We start from the raw sequence: 15,000 nt of genomic DNA on the forward strand, positions 1-15,000 counted from the left end.
TCCTTCCTCTACTGATTCACCCTCTGCTGCTCCTTTCTCTACTGATTCACCCTCTGCTGCTCCTTTCTCTACTGATTCACCTTCTGCTGCTCCTTCCTCTACTGATTCACCTTCTGCTGCTCCTTTCTCTGCTGATTCACCCTCTGCTGCTCCTTTCTCTACTGATTCACCCTCTGCTGCTCCTTCCTCTACTGATTCACCTTCTGCTGCTCCTTTCTCTACTGATTCACCTTCTGCTGCTCCTTTCTCTACTGATTCACCTTCTGCTGCTCCTTCCTCTGCTGCTCCTTCCTCTACTGATTCACCTTCTGCTGCTCCTTTCTCTGCTGCTCCTTCCTCTACTGATTCACCTTCTGCTGCTCCTTCCTCTACTGATTCACCTCTGCTGCTCCTTTCTCTACTGATTCACCTTCTGCTGCTCCTTTCTCTGCTGCTCCTTCCTCTACTGATTCACCTTCTGCTGCTCCTTTCTCTACTGATTCACCCTCTGTTGCTCCTTTCTCTACTGATTCACCTTCTGCTGCTCCTTCCTCTGTCTGTCTCTGCAGTGGAGTTCAAACAGCGACTCCTGGTCAGCTTCTTCCTCTTCCTCTGATGAAGATCTACAGGTAACTGAACAGACATACAAATATCAGATTCATAATTTATCTTCCTCACTAATACAAACCTCCACCATGTCTATGTCCAGTCGCCGGCTGCAGCTGAAGCCCCGCCCAGCGTCATCATGAAGGTTGCAAACACGAAAACAAACATCACCTTGAGCTTCGCCATCTTCATCGTCACTGAGGAAGAGGAGGGGAGCGGCGCCAACGCAGGAAGAAGGTAAAGCTTGTCTCCTCATCTTCAGTCAGTGATAAATCAGAGATGGTAAGATGATCAATTAAACAAATATTAAAACTTTTTTTGTCATTTGAAATGACATTTAGTGTTTTTAAACAAGTTGAATTATTTGGTACAAAGTTTTTATGGTTACACCACTTAGACATTTTTACCATTATCCTCTAATATATTCTCTCTAAATGGATTAAAAGCAGAAATTTGATGCTGGGTCCACAAAAAAAGAATGTGTGAAGTTATTCATACGTTTATTTTCACATTTTAATCCTTTAAATTTAAATTACACCTCATGGACACTAATATAACCCTCATGGAGACATTAATTGAGGCATTTTGTGTCGCAGGTCTGACGATAACAGCACGAGCAGCGAGAGTGATGACATCAGCAGTGAGGAAACAACAGCACAGCCAATGGGATCACTTCTCCCAGCTGAGACTGAGCCAATGACCGAAGAGAACAGAGATCAGGAGGGACGCCTGTCGTCAGAGGAAATGATGAGCGACCAGCCGGCGTTCTCTGAATGGAGCGATCTGAAGGGAACCTCAGTGACTGATGAACTGAAACCTCTCTCTGCTGAGTTGAAGCGCGGCACAGGAAGCAGGATGTTAAACGATCCGGGATACGAAGAAACGTTTGATTACTACGAAGACACAAACAACGAGGAGACGACGGACGCAACTCTTTCTCTCTCCGCTGGTTTTAGTAACATCACAGGAAGCAGAGAAGTCCACAGTCAGCCAACCGTCTCCGATGACAACAGCACAGAGAGTCAGGAGTACGGAGCTACGTTTGGTGACAGTAAGACCGGGTCTGATCAACCGACACCAGGACTCACTCTGGACTTCAGCAACTCGTCCTCGTCTGAAGTCTCTGAGCTGAACACAAACCTGCAGAGCGTCACGTTGAATCCAGATAACCAGAGTTCAGGAGGCGACCAGCAGGGGGCAAGTTCAAGCTCAGAGGAAGCGAGCTCCGTGAGCCAGAACGTTGTGGGTTCCAGCCCTCAGAACGTTGTGGGTTCCAGCCCTCAGGATGTTGTGGGTTCCAGCCTTCAGAACGTTGTGGGTTCCAGCCTTCAGAACGTGTTCCGCTCGATCCAGGACATTGTGGATCTGGTCTCAGGCAACAAGAGACCGGCGGGGGCAAAGGGTCGCAATCAGGAAGGTCTGGGTTCGACTTCCTTCGTTGGTAGTCAGGTGGGTTTTAGTCTCAGCTCTGATGAGAGTGATGAGAGTTCAGAGTCTGATCCAAAGAACCAAACCAGCATTAGTTCAGGTCCTGACAGTGATAGGGGTCTGGAGGGGACCAGGTCCAGCACCCAGAAAGACCCTGATCCGAGAGATTCCACAGAGCAAGTTACTGGTCCTACGACAGACTCCGTCTCTGCTGTGATGGATCCAGGTCCAGACAGTAAGGAGGTTCCAGACTCTGCTGCAGGGTCCACTGGAGCAGATAAGGGGGGCAGCTGGAACCGGGCCTATCCAGATCAGGGTGTAGCACCTCTGATCCGGACCATGCTGAAAGATACTGTGTCCCAACAGAATACCAGGTCCTTCTCTCAGCTCAACATCAGTTTGAACCCCAGCAGCTCAGAGGAGAGTCCAGAATCAGTTGGTACTCAGGATGCGGTGAGTTCAGGACCTGACCCCCAAGGTGCTGGTCCAGAGCTCAGATCCAGCAGTGAGGAGGTTTCATCTCCTTCCTCCCCTGTCATTTCCCTTCAAACACCAACTGTTCCTGAGAGTCTGAGCTCAGAACCAGAAGAACCTGACTCATCTAGACCTGGACCTGGATCTCAGGGGGTCTCAAGGTCTTGGTCTACAGATCGCAGCCCGACCTCGAAATCCGGCTCTGATCCAGAGTCCAACTTCAGGTCCATCAGTCAGGAAGAGTCTGAAGAGTCTCCAACCATCAAGGTTCCTACAGATTCTAACTCTGCTAGCAGAGAAGCTAACCTCACTGCCGGCTACATCGCTAACAGCGCTGAAGGTAGCATGGATGCTAACTCTGCTAGCAGTGTAAAAGACGCTCATGCAGATTTAAGCGCTGAGGCAACGACTGATTCTCGCTACGATGTTAGCATTGACGCAGACCCCACAATTGCTAGTGCGCATGTTAGCACTAACAAAGACACTAGCAGTGAGTTAAGCATTGAGGATGCTAACACAGAAGCTACTGCAGATTCTGTTAGCATAAAACCAACCGCCAATGTGGAGCACAGCACAGACTTTTCTGACTCCAGAGCTAACGCTGATGTCATCGCTAACGTAGAAAAGGCGCAAGTTGGTGCAGAGGTTAGCACTGGCGCTAACACAGATGCTAACAGATTAGATTCCAACCAGCATGCTAACAGCGAAGAAAACATGGCGGCTCCTCCTCGCAGAAAGAGACCTTATCATTTTGGCTTCCTCGGTCCCATTATTAACTTTTATCGCAACCAACCCGTTGCCAGGGAAACGTTAGCAGTACAACATAATCACCGCCAGCAGCCAATCAGGAAGCAGACAAGGATCAGTGTAGCAATGGCGGCTAATGCGGCTAAGAGCAGCAGCGAGGAAACAAACTAGTGGGCGGGACTTCCTGTCAGCTGATCACTTAATTATGATTATCGATAGATTAACGATCAGTCAGCTCAGAACTCTGGTTTCATTCAGATTTATTTTTTATTGAAATAAAAACAAACTGGTTTACAGTTTATACAAAGATTTCAAATGTGTTTAACATTTTTACAAAAATAAAGTCAATCAACATCCTGTTTTACTTCTATAAAAAAGGAAGTTCGGCTTTTAATCTGTAAATATGCTTTTGAACATGAAACGTTATATCTGATAACTCGACAGTTAAATGTTAGTAAATGTTTATTAGCACCGAGACGTTATATTAATCTGCTTTATTTTCTGGTATCAGGTGGCAACAGCACATAAACCAGGTGTTTCATTTACCTGATGATGCTCTTTAAGCCCCGCCTCCCTTAGTTACTGTTGCTATGCTAACAATCTTCCCGCTCTGGCAGTTAGTTTACAGATTTACCTCCAGAACAGCGTTTTAAACAGTGACGTCTGGACGTAAACAAACTCAGCACAGTGAAATATTAAATGACTTCTTCTGCTCACTATAAACTAAACATCTGGAAACAGCACACCGTTTCTTCTTCGCTGGTTTTCCGTGGCTGACTTACTCTGAGCTCTGATTGGACAGTCACTGGCAGGGGGAGGGGCTTAATCAACAGTCTGTTTATCTCATCAGCTGATCAGAAGTCTTATTGTTCTGATCAGCTGTAACTTATTAACTGTTAACAGTTACTGTTATAAAGTTATAAAGTGTTATAAAGTTATAAAGTGTTATAAAGTGTTATATAATGTTGTAATACTGTGATATTCTGTCAGTGTTTCAGATAATGTTCATTTATTAAACATAACGTTGATCCTTCCTGTATAATCTCATCTGTTTTAAAAATGATGATCTGAGCTCGTCTGGTTCGTCACTTTATGGTGTGTGTGTGTGTATGTGTGTGTGTGTGTGTGTGTGTGTATGTGTGTATGTTCTGTCTTAGGCTACTTCTGAGGACATCTTTCTATGTGTGTGTGAGGAGCAGCTCATGTCTGTGTGTGTGTGTGTGTGTAGCAGCTCATGTCTGTGTGTGTGTGTGTGTGTGTGTGTGTGTGAGGAGCAGCTCATGTCTGTATATGTGTGTGTGTGTGTGTGAGGAGCAGCTCATGTCTGTATATGTGTGTGTGTGTGTGTGAGGAGCAGCTCATGTCTGTGTGTGTGTGTGTGTGTGAGGAGCAGCTCATGTCTGTGTGTCTGTGTGTGTGTGTGAGGAGCAGCTCATGTCTGTGTGTGTGTCTGTGTGTGTGTGTGAGGAGCAGCTCATGTCTGTGTGTGTCTGTGTGTTTGTGTGAGGAGCAGCTCATATCTGTGTGTGTGTGTGTGTGTGTGAGGAGCAGCTCATATCTGTGTGTGTGTGTGTCTGTGTGTGTGGAGCAGCTCATGTCTGTGTGTGTGTGTGTGTGTGTGAGGAGCAGCCCATGTCTGTATATGTGTGTGTGTGTGTGTGAGGAGCAGCTCATGTCTGTATATATGTGTGTGTGCGTGTGTGTGTGTGGAGCAGCTCATGTCTGTATATATGTGTGTGTGTGTGTGTGTGTGTGTGTGGAGCAGCTCATGTCTGTATATGTGTGTGAGGAGCAGATCGTGTGTGTATGTGTGTGTGAGGAGCAGCTCGTGTCTGTATATGTGTGTGAGGAGCAGCTCATGTCTGTATATGTGTGTGTGTGTGTGTAAGGAGCAGCTCATGTCTGTATATGTGTGTGTGTGAGGAGCAGCTCATCTCTGTGTGTGTGTGAGGAGCAGCTCATGTCTGTATGTGTGTGTGAGGAGCAGCTCATGTCTGTGTGTGTGTGTGTGTGTGAGGAGCAGCTCATGTCTGTGTGTGTGTGAGGAGCAGCTCGTATGTGTATGTGTGTGTGAGGAGCAGCTCATGTCTGTGTGTGTGTGTGTGTGTGAGGAGCAGCTTGTATGTGTATGTGTGTGTGAGGAGCAGCTCATGTCTATATATGTGTGTGAGGAGCAGCTCATGTCTGTATATGTGTGTGTGAGGAGCAGCTCATGCCTGTATGTGTGTGTGAGGAGCAGCTCATGTCTGTGTGTGTGTGTGTGTGTGAGGAGCAGCTCATGTCTGTGTGTGTGTCTGTGTGTGTGTGTGAGGAGCAGCTCATGTCTGTGTGTGTCTGTGTGTTTGTGTGAGGAGCAGCTCATGTCTGTATATGTGTGTGTGTGTGTGTGTGAGGAGCAGCTCATGTCTGTGTCTGTGTGTGTGTGTGAGGAGCAGCTCATGTCTGTATATGTGTGTGTGTGTGTGTGTGTGTGTGTGAGGAGCAGCTCATGTCTGTGTGTCTGTGTGTGTGTGTGAGGAGCAGCTCATGTCTGTGTGTGTGTCTGTGTGTGTGTGTGAGGAGCAGCTCATGTCTGTGTGTGTCTGTGTGTTTGTGTGAGGAGCAGCTCATATCTGTGTGTGTGTGTGTCTGTGTGTGTGGAGCAGCTCATGTCTGTGTGTGTGTGTGTGTGTGTGAGGAGCAGCCCATGTCTGTATATGTGTGTGTGTGTGTGTGAGGAGCAGCTCATGTCTGTATATATGTGTGTGTGCGTGTGTGTGTGTGGAGCAGCTCATGTCTGTATATATGTGTGTGTGTGTGTGTGTGTGTGTGGAGCAGCTCATGTCTGTATATGTGTGTGAGGAGCAGCTCATGTCTGTATATGTGTGTGTGTGTGTGTAAGGAGCAGCTCATGTCTGTATATGTGTGTGTGTGAGGAGCAGCTCATCTCTGTGTGTGTGTGAGGAGCAGCTCATGTCTGTATGTGTGTGTGAGGAGCAGCTCATGTCTGTGTGTGTGTGTGTGTGTGAGGAGCAGCTCATGTCTGTGTGTGTGTGAGGAGCAGCTCGTATGTGTATGTGTGTGTGAGGAGCAGCTCATGTCTGTGTGTGTGTGTGTGTGTGTGAGGAGCAGCTCGTGTCTGTATATGTGTGTGGGGAGCAGCTCATGTCTGTATATGTGTGTGTGTGTGTGTGTGTGAGGAGCAGCTCATGTCTCTGTGTGTGTGTGTATATGTGTGTGAGGAGCAGCTCATGTCTGTATATGTGTGTGTGTGTGGGGGGGGGGGGGCAGCTCATGTCAGTATAAAGGTAAATCAGTAAACCAGCAGCAGATAAACTTTCTTTATTTTCACAAAAAAACAAAAACAAACAAACTGAAATATTTTGAAACATGTCACTTCCTGTCTACACCCACCAATCAGAGTCCTTTGCTCTGGCTTGTAATCCAGGCTCGTCCAATCACGTTCACAGAAACGCTGCTGTCCAATCAGATTGGGTTCATTCATAAAACAGTCAGACGGGCTCGACTGTGCAGCCAATCGGCTGCGAGCATACAGTCATAATGAGGCTCCCCCAATCAGAGTCCTGCTTTCCAGTCAGTGTGTTACAGAGCAGGTCGTTGACGTGGAAACAAGAGGGCATCACTTCCTGTGGGCGGCGCCTTTGTGGAAAAGGTAGATGGGCCGCTGGTTGCCTGGCAACACAATCAATACATATCGATTAGTTTCATTATTGATTATATACCTGTGTGTGTGCATACCTGTGTGTGTGTGTGTACCTGTGTGTGCATACCTGTGTGTGCATACCTGTGTGTGTGTGTGTACCTGTGTGTGCATACCTGTATGTGTATACCTGTGTGTGTGTGATGAGTCTGTAGGAGATGTGTGTGTGTGTGTGTGTGTGTGTGTGTCTGTACCTGTGTGTGTGATGAGTCTGTAGGAGGTGTGTGTGTGTGTGTGTGTGTGTCTGTACCTGTGTGTGTGATGAGTCTGTAGGAAGTGTGTGTGTGTGTGTGTGTACCTGTGTGTGTGATGAGTCTGTAGGAGGTGTGTGTGTGTGTGTGTGTGTGTGTGTGTGTGTGTGTGTGTGTGTGTGATGAGTCTGTACCTGTGTGTGTGATGAGTCTGTAGGAGGTGAAGCCCACACTGTCAGTGAGGTAACAGGTGAACTGTTCTGGTCTCAGTCTCACACTCCTGTAGTTACGATACGTCGTCTCCTAGGAAACACAAACAACAACAACAACGCTTTAAACACACACACACTCAGATCTGTGTCATGTGTCGTGTGTGTGTGTCTGCGTGCGTGCGTGTGTGTCTGCGTGCGTGCGTGTGTGTGTGTGTGTGTGTGTGGTTACCGAGGCTCTCTTGCTGTGGCTGTAGCGGCTCCATGGTTGTGGCTCCAGGATCAGCAGTCCGCCCGGCGACAGGCTCTGATAGGCTCGTTTGAACAGCCGGACCACGCCCCCGTCACCTGACTGCAGCTGCACCCACTTAGTGACCCCGAGACACATGATGATGTCATACTGACCGCGGCCAGGCCACGCCTCTCGCTCTGACACGTAGTCGCCCTGTAACCACGGCAGTGATGTCAGCAGTGATGTCAGCAGTGATGTTAGCAGTGATGTTAGCAGTGATGTCACCTGTGAGACTCACCTGTATGAAGGTGACGTTGCTGGGGAACCTGCAGGAGGAGGAGGAAGAGGAGGAGGAAGGAGGGAGGAGGAGAGGAGGAGCAGCCAGAGGACCACGACTCACTCTGAAGGATAGCGGGAAGGAGAGGAGAGACATCGCCCGCTGGAACTCCTCCATCACCTCCTGTTCCTCCTCTTTCACCTCCTCCTGCCCCTCCTCTTTCACGTCTTTCTTCTCCTCCTGCTCCTCCTCTTTCTTCTCCTCCTGCTGCTGCTCCTCTTTCTTCTCCTCCTGCTGCTGCTCCTCTTTCTTCTCCTCCTGCTGCTCCTCCTCTTTCACCTCCTCCTGCTCCTCCTCTTTCACGTCTTTCTTCTCGTCCTGCTCCTCCTCATTCATCTTCTCCTCCTCCTCTTGTGTCCCTCTCGTCTTCGTCCCTGTAGGAGAGGAGGAGGAGGAGAGGAGCGACGTGGTTCCTCCTCTCCTCCTCCTCCTCTCTTCCTCCACCATGTCATGTGACAGGAAGTGTCTGACGTTCTGATTGGCTGCATGCACTAGTCTGTGGTCTAGCTCCACCCCCAGGATGTGGGCGGGGTTAAACCTGCGGGCAATGGCGAGGGTCATGTGACCGGCGCCGCAGCCCACATCCAGCACCTTCTTGTCTCTGAACCAATCAGCTTCCAGCAGGCGGAGGCGGGGGTCCTCCTCCACCCCCACGCGCCCCTCCCACCCGTCGCCGTAGGAACCATGGTAACCATAGTAACGGCTGTGGTTGCCGTGCTGGTAGCGGTGTTTGTCCTTCTTCCTCTGTGGTGTCTGAGCGGAGCCGGGCCGAGGTCCTCCGCACCTGCAGGACACAGCAGAGTCATGTGACCGGCTGGCCAATCAAACGACAGCGTTTTAACTCCCTTCAGGTACATCACTCACCTGTTGGCTCTGGCCCCGCCCACCAGCGGCGTCTCGAACTTGGTTGGCTGAGCTGCTGTTGTCGTGGTAACAATGCTCATTGCGGCGGCGTCCGACGACCTGGTGGAGGTGGTGCGTCGCCGCCTCCGCTGGCGACCGTCGCCCTGGTTACCGTGCTTGTGGGCGTGGCCTGGCGGGGGGTGGGTATGTCTCCTGGGGAGGATGGGGGGCGGAGCCACGTCATCCCGACAGGTGATCGCTGTGTTGAGCTCACACGGGAGAGGAGACACGGGAACACTGCCCCCTCTGGTCACCACGGGAACTACACACACACACACACACACACACATACACATCACATGTTGTTAACGTGTTATTAACATGAACACTGCCCTCTCTGGTCACCACGGGAACTACACACATTGTGCGTGTTACTAACATGTTTACGTGTTATTATCGTGTTACTAACGCGTTACTAACGTGCGTCTCACCTGTCAGTCGAGTGGTGGGCGGGACCACTCGGGCAGGTACCGCCCCCCCTCGGTTCCTGTGTCTCTTCCTGGACTTCATGGGGGACAGAAGGACCCCCCCTTCGGCCCCCGCGGCCCCCCCCTTCAGGTTGAGGGGGTCGGTGATGTCACGAGGGACGAGGATCTCTACAGGGTCTCCGCCTCGTGTCGGCAGGGGCGAACACTTTGGTGTCTCCTGATTGGTTGCCCTGAGGAGGAAAAGGGGAGGGGTTAAAGCTGACTGACGTGCACCTGAGGAGCGCGCAGGTGTGCGTGCTCGTCATCGTCTCACCTGTTCACGTCTTCGTCCATCAGGGAGTTCAGGTTCAGCGGGTCAAAGATGTTCCCGCCCAACAGGAAGTGACTCGGCAGCACCGGCTCTGCTTGGCTGTCGCTGTTGGCACGGCGACGGCGCTTGGCCAGCCCCTTGAAGCCGACGCCCATGGAGTAGCGCCTCTTTGCGATTCGCTGAGTCGGCACAGCGGCGAGCGGGTTCTGGCTGTTGCCGGACGCCTGGAGGCCATTTTTAGGACGGAGAGGGTGGGACTTAGCGAGCTGTGGCTGCTCTGATAGGCTGACGGGGGCGGCAGGGAAGGTGGGACTCACTTTAACAGTTTCCTTGTCCAATGACATTTTGATCATCTTCCAGCTGTGGGCGACTCAGCCAATCAGTGATCTACAGAGAGGAGGGGGGGGGGGGGGGGTTAGAGTAAAAGTGCCACAGTAAAGTATTAGTACCTCTAACTGTACTACAATAAAGTACTAGTACCTTAAACTGTACTACAGTAAAGTACTAGTACCTCTAACTTTACTACAATAAAGTACTAGTACCTTAAACTGTACTACAGTAAAGTACTAGTACCTCAAACTGTACTACAGTAAAGTACTAGTACCTCAAACTGTACTACAGTAAAGTACTAGTACCTCAAACTGTACTACAATAAAGTACTAGTACCTTAAACTGTACTACAGTAAAGTACTAGTACCTCAAACTGTACTACAATAAAGTACTAGTACCTTAAACTGTACTACAGTAAAGTACTAGTACCTCTAACTATACTACAGTAAAGTACCTCACACTATACTACAGTAAAGTACAAGTACCTCTAACTGTTCTACAGTAAAGTACAAGTACCTCTAACTGTACTACAATAAAGTACTAGTACCTTAAACTGTACTACAGTAAAGTACTAGTACCTCAAACTATACTACAGTAAAGTACAAGTACCTCTAACTGTACTACAGTAAAGTACCTCAAACTGTACTACAGTAAAGTACTAGTACCTCAAACTGTACTACAGTAAAGTACTAGTACCTCAAACTGTACTACAGTAGAGTACTAGTACCTCTAACTGTACTACAGTAAAGTATTATACCTCTAACTGTTCTACAGTAAAGTACAAGTACCTCTAACTGTACTACAATAAAGTACTAGTACCTTAAACTGTACTACAGTAAAGTACTAGTACCTCAAACTATACTACAGTAAAGTACAAGTACCTCTAACTGTACTACAGTAAAGTACCTCAAACTGTACTACAGTAAAGTACTAGTACCTCAAACTGTACTACAGTAAAGTACTAGTACCTCAAACTGTACTACAGTAGAGTACTAGTACCTCTAACTGTACTACAGTGAAGTATTATACCTCAAACTGTACTACAGTAAAGTATTAGTACCTCTAACTGTACTACAGTAAAGTAGTAGTACCTCTAACAGTACTACAGTAGAGTACTAGTACCTCTAACTGTACTACAGTAAAGTACTAGTACCTCTAGCTGTACTACAGTAAAGTACCTCAAACTGTACTACAGTAAAGTATTAGTACCTCAGACTGTACTACAGTAAAGTACTAGTACCTCAAACTATACTACAGTAAAGTACTAGTACCTCTAACTGTACTACAGTAAAGTATTATACCTCAAACTGTACTACAGTAAAGTATTAGTACCTCAGACTGTACTACAGTAAAGTACTAGTACCTCAAACTGTACTACAGTAAAGTATTAGTACCTCAGACTGTACTACAGTAAAGTATTAGTACCTCTAACTGTACTACAGTAAAGTATTATACCTCAAACTGTACTACAGTAAAGTACTAGTACCTCTAACTGTACTACAGTAAAGACTAGTACCTCAGACTGTACTACAGTAAAGTATTAGTACCTCAGACTGTACTACAGTAAAGTACTAGTACCTCTAACTGTACTACAGTAAAATACTACTACCTCTAACTGTACTACAGTAAAGTACAAGTACCTCAGACTGTACTACAGTAAAGTACTAGTACCTCAGACTACAGCAGAGACTCAGACTTACTTACTACCTCTCAGGTTACCAATCAGTGATCAATCACAGTGTAATCGATTATACTCACCATATATAGACCTGTTAATGCGCTCTTAGCTCCGCCCCCTCCGCTGGCTCCACCAATCACGGAGCGCCGTCATGAATAATTCAGACCAACCGTCAGAGACAAACAGGTAAACAGTTAGCTCCTGCGGCTAACATGCAGGAAGTAGTTAGCATGGAGCTAACTCTCTCACACACACACACACCTAAAAAAACAACTACGAAAACACCGAAAAACACGCTCTGTGCGTGAAAACAAGCCCACGCCGAGCTGTCCGTGCGCGTGCGTGCGTGAGTCAGTGTGTGTGTGCGTGCTGATGAGTCATGACTTCAATCAAACTGCAGACTTTAGCCTCAGCTAGCTGTTAGCTGTTAGCCGTTAGCTTTTAGCTGCTAGCTGCTGGTTTCGTGTCCCCGTGCGCTGGCTCGAGCCCGGGAATTTATATGGCAGTCGCGAGGCCACGCCGACCAACCTGACTGATGGCGCAACCAGCCAATCGCGTGCCTAGCTCTACTCCCGCCTTGCTGAGCACTGACCAATCAGAGAGCCGCTCGACCCGAGAGTTAACGAGTCTGCCCGAAGAGAGAGAGAGGCGCTCCGAGCAGCGCCTGACGGAAAACACCGGAAATAAACGGTTTAACGGTGAAACGTTAGAGGAATATGTGGCAGCAGTCATTTAAACACGATGCGTGAATCTAACAAATTATAAACCGCAGCTGTGTGAGCTGTGAGAGCGCGCGCCTGTTTGCCCTGTAAGGTGACGTATGTTTCCCTGAACTTTACCTGACAGGTGAAGCAGTGACAGCTGATCAGCCTGGCAGACTGAGCTGAGGGCGAAACACTACACACTATCTGTCAATGTGATTATTGATTATTAACAGTCATACAGAACTTCACACAAACACACAATGTGTGTATTTGATAATTTAAAATGTTTCTTATATAATATAATATCATTAATAACAGATGCAGCTCAGCAGTAAAGAAATAAAGTCTGTTTATTATCAGTTTGATCATTTACACTGTAAAAACCTCAAATACTAATACTACTACTACTACTAGTACTAATACTAGTACTAATACTAGTGTAAGAGTTGAATGCAGCTTATGTTTTAAAAGGTATGCATAGAGAGTTGGACGCTTAGCTGACGTCAGCTGGTGGTGACTTGGTTGTGGTCATGTGTGTTGTCTCTGATAACTGATTAAACGGAGTGTGTCGTTCCTCTCCAAAAGAGTACAAGTTTCTGCGTCTTTGTCAAGACAAGAGTGCTTTAGAGCCCCTACACCTCGGACGCTACACTAGTACTAATACTAGTAGTACTACTACTACTACTAATAAAGTACCTAAAACTCTTACATATAAATATAATCAGTACTTTAACTTGAACACGTTTTGCAGATAATACTTGTGTACTTTTACTTCAGTAACTTTTAATTCATTTGACTTTTAATGAAGTAATTTAGACTGCAGTATTTGTACTTTTACTGCAGTAAACATTGCAGTACTTGACATAAATAAACTATAATATAATGCAGTACTATTACTATGAAATACTACATTAAAACTTTACTTTTATACTTTAACTACATCAGACTGATAATACTTTTGTACTTTTACTTCATGCGGTGCTTTTACCTGTAGTACAGTAATCAGAGTACTTCTCCCAGCTGTATTAGTACTTTTACCTGTAGTGGAGTAATCAGAGTACTTCTCCCAGCTGTATTAGTACTTTTACCTGTAGTACAGTAATCAGAGTACTTCTCCCAGCTGTATTAGTACTTTTACTGTAGTACAGTAATCAGAGTACTTCTCCCAGCTGTCCAATCCCGTGCAGCGGTGGGCGGGGCTCAGGGGATTAGGACTGCGTTACCCAGCATGCAGTGCGTGTGAGTAAAATCCCCAAAGAGGATTTATGAGGATCAGAGACGAAATGCCGCTGAAGAGAGAAGGTGAGACAGACCTTTCTTCTTCTTCTGTTAGTCCTCCACGCTCCACGCTTCTTCTTCTTCTGCTTCACTCTGTGTCCTCCTCTGTGTCTGACCCCTGACCCCTGACCCCTGACCTCTGACCCCTACTGGTGTTCTCCTTTCTGCTGCTAACACTAACCCTACTGTAGTACTGATACTGTGTTGTGTGTGTGTTTATGTGTGTGTGTGTGTGTGTGTGTGTGTGTGTGTGTATTACAGTCATAGCTCTTCTATCAGATAACAGTGAGTGCTGCATTATTAATGTAATCATAATATTGATATCATCATATGTGATTATATAATTTAAATGTGTGTATGGAAACGTTGGGTCATCTATGAGCAGACACACACACACACACACACACACACACACACACACACTGCTCTCAGTCTGTGTGTATCAGTGAAGTGTGTGTGTTGTTTGGTCACATGACCTGCTGGTGTACAGACCACAGACCTAAAACCTAAAACAACCTGTTACATGGTGACATGGAGCAACACACAGCTACACACAGTAACACACAGTAACACACACACCAACACACAGCTACACAGAGTAACACACAGTAACACACACACCAACACACAGTAACACACAGCAACACACAGTAACACACAGCAACACACAGTAACACACAGCAACACACAGTAACACACAGCTACACACAGCAACACACAGTAACACACAGTAACACACAGCTACACACAGCTACACACAGTAACACACAGTAACACACAGTAACACACAGTAACACACAGCAACACACAGCTACACACAGTAACACACAGTAACACACAGTAACACACAGCAACACACAGCTACACACAGTAACACACAGTAACACACAGCAACACACAGCAACACACAGTAACACACAGCTACACACAGCAACACAACTCATTTATATCAGCAGCTTAAACAACACAAAGTCAAATATGCATCACAGTGAACAGATAACTGCACTAACATGTCGCTATGACAACAGATAACTGTACTAACATGTCGCTATGACAACATAACTGCACTAACATGTCGCTATGACAACATAACTGCACTAACATTTCGCTATGACAACATAACTGCACTAACATGTCGCTATGACAACATAACTGCACTAACATGTCGCTATGACAACAGATTACTACTAACATATCGCTATGACAACATAACTGTACTAACATGTCGCTATGACAACATAACTGTACTAACATGTTGTCATGACAACAGATAACTGCACTAACATGTCGTCATGACAACAGATAACTGTACTAACATGTCACTATGACAACATAACTGTACTAACATGTCGCTATGACAACATAACTGTACTAACATATCGCTATGACAACATAACTGCACTAACATGTTGCTATGACAACATAACTGCACTAACATTTCGCTATGACAACATAACTGTACTAAC

General features: G+C 46.8%; 4 protein-coding genes across 11 annotated transcripts in view; 2 read left to right on the top strand and 2 right to left on the bottom strand.

The window, feature by feature from the left end:
- LOC128384133 (H-2 class II histocompatibility antigen, A-F beta chain-like) overlaps positions 1-15,000 on the top strand; it is a 226,345-nt gene that overhangs the window by 109,579 nt on the left and 101,766 nt on the right. The gene's annotated exons all lie outside the window — the stretch shown is intronic.
- The window catches only part of LOC128384129 (H-2 class II histocompatibility antigen, I-E beta chain-like), a 120,748-nt gene that overhangs the window by 42,284 nt on the left and 63,464 nt on the right, over positions 1-15,000 (bottom strand). The window lies entirely within an intron of this gene.
- Positions 6,540-12,001, bottom strand: mepceb (methylphosphate capping enzyme b). 2 transcript variants are annotated; one of them, XM_053343642.1, is made up of 9 exons: positions 11,633-12,001; positions 9,548-9,931; positions 9,238-9,464; positions 8,768-9,068; positions 8,183-8,687; positions 7,865-8,077; positions 7,567-7,779; positions 7,320-7,428; positions 6,540-6,906 (listed from the first exon to the last, which is right to left on the bottom strand). In XM_053343642.1, exons 2-9 carry the CDS (start codon positions 9,895-9,897, stop codon positions 6,854-6,856), a joined length of 1,971 nt encoding a protein of 656 aa, XP_053199617.1. In that variant the 5' UTR covers positions 9,898-9,931; positions 11,633-12,001; the 3' UTR covers positions 6,540-6,853. The 2 variants fall into 2 exon arrangements, with proteins under 2 accessions (XP_053199617.1, XP_053199616.1); XM_053343641.1 differs by having other exon boundaries at positions 7,865-8,101.
- Positions 13,540-15,000, top strand: part of dlg4b (discs, large homolog 4b (Drosophila)) — a 37,745-nt gene continuing 36,284 nt past the window's right edge. Inside the window, exon 1 of the mRNA XM_053343645.1 lies at positions 13,540-13,558. Coding sequence (XP_053199620.1) covers positions 13,540-13,558 — 19 coding nt within the window. The remainder of the gene's footprint in view (positions 13,559-15,000) is intronic.

Source organism: Scomber japonicus, chromosome 22, assembly GCF_027409825.1.
Source record: "Scomber japonicus isolate fScoJap1 chromosome 22, fScoJap1.pri, whole genome shotgun sequence".
In the NCBI taxonomy this organism is placed as follows: domain Eukaryota; kingdom Metazoa; phylum Chordata; class Actinopteri; order Scombriformes; family Scombridae; genus Scomber; species Scomber japonicus.

Excerpts from the sequence above, each read along its gene's own strand:
- mepceb (XM_053343641.1), bottom strand. The coding sequence starts at position 9,897 with ATGATCAAAATGTCATTGGACAAGGAAACTGTTAAAGTGAGTCCCACC. Across the intron at positions 9,069-9,237 it reads GCCCACCACTCGACTGACAG|TTCCCGTGGTGACCAGAGGG; the intron begins GTGAGACGCACG and ends GTGTGTGTGTAG. Across the intron at positions 8,102-8,182 it reads AAGAGGAGGAGCAGGAGGAG|AAGAAAGAGGAGGAGCAGGA; the intron begins GTGAAAGAGGAG and ends CAGCAGGAGGAG.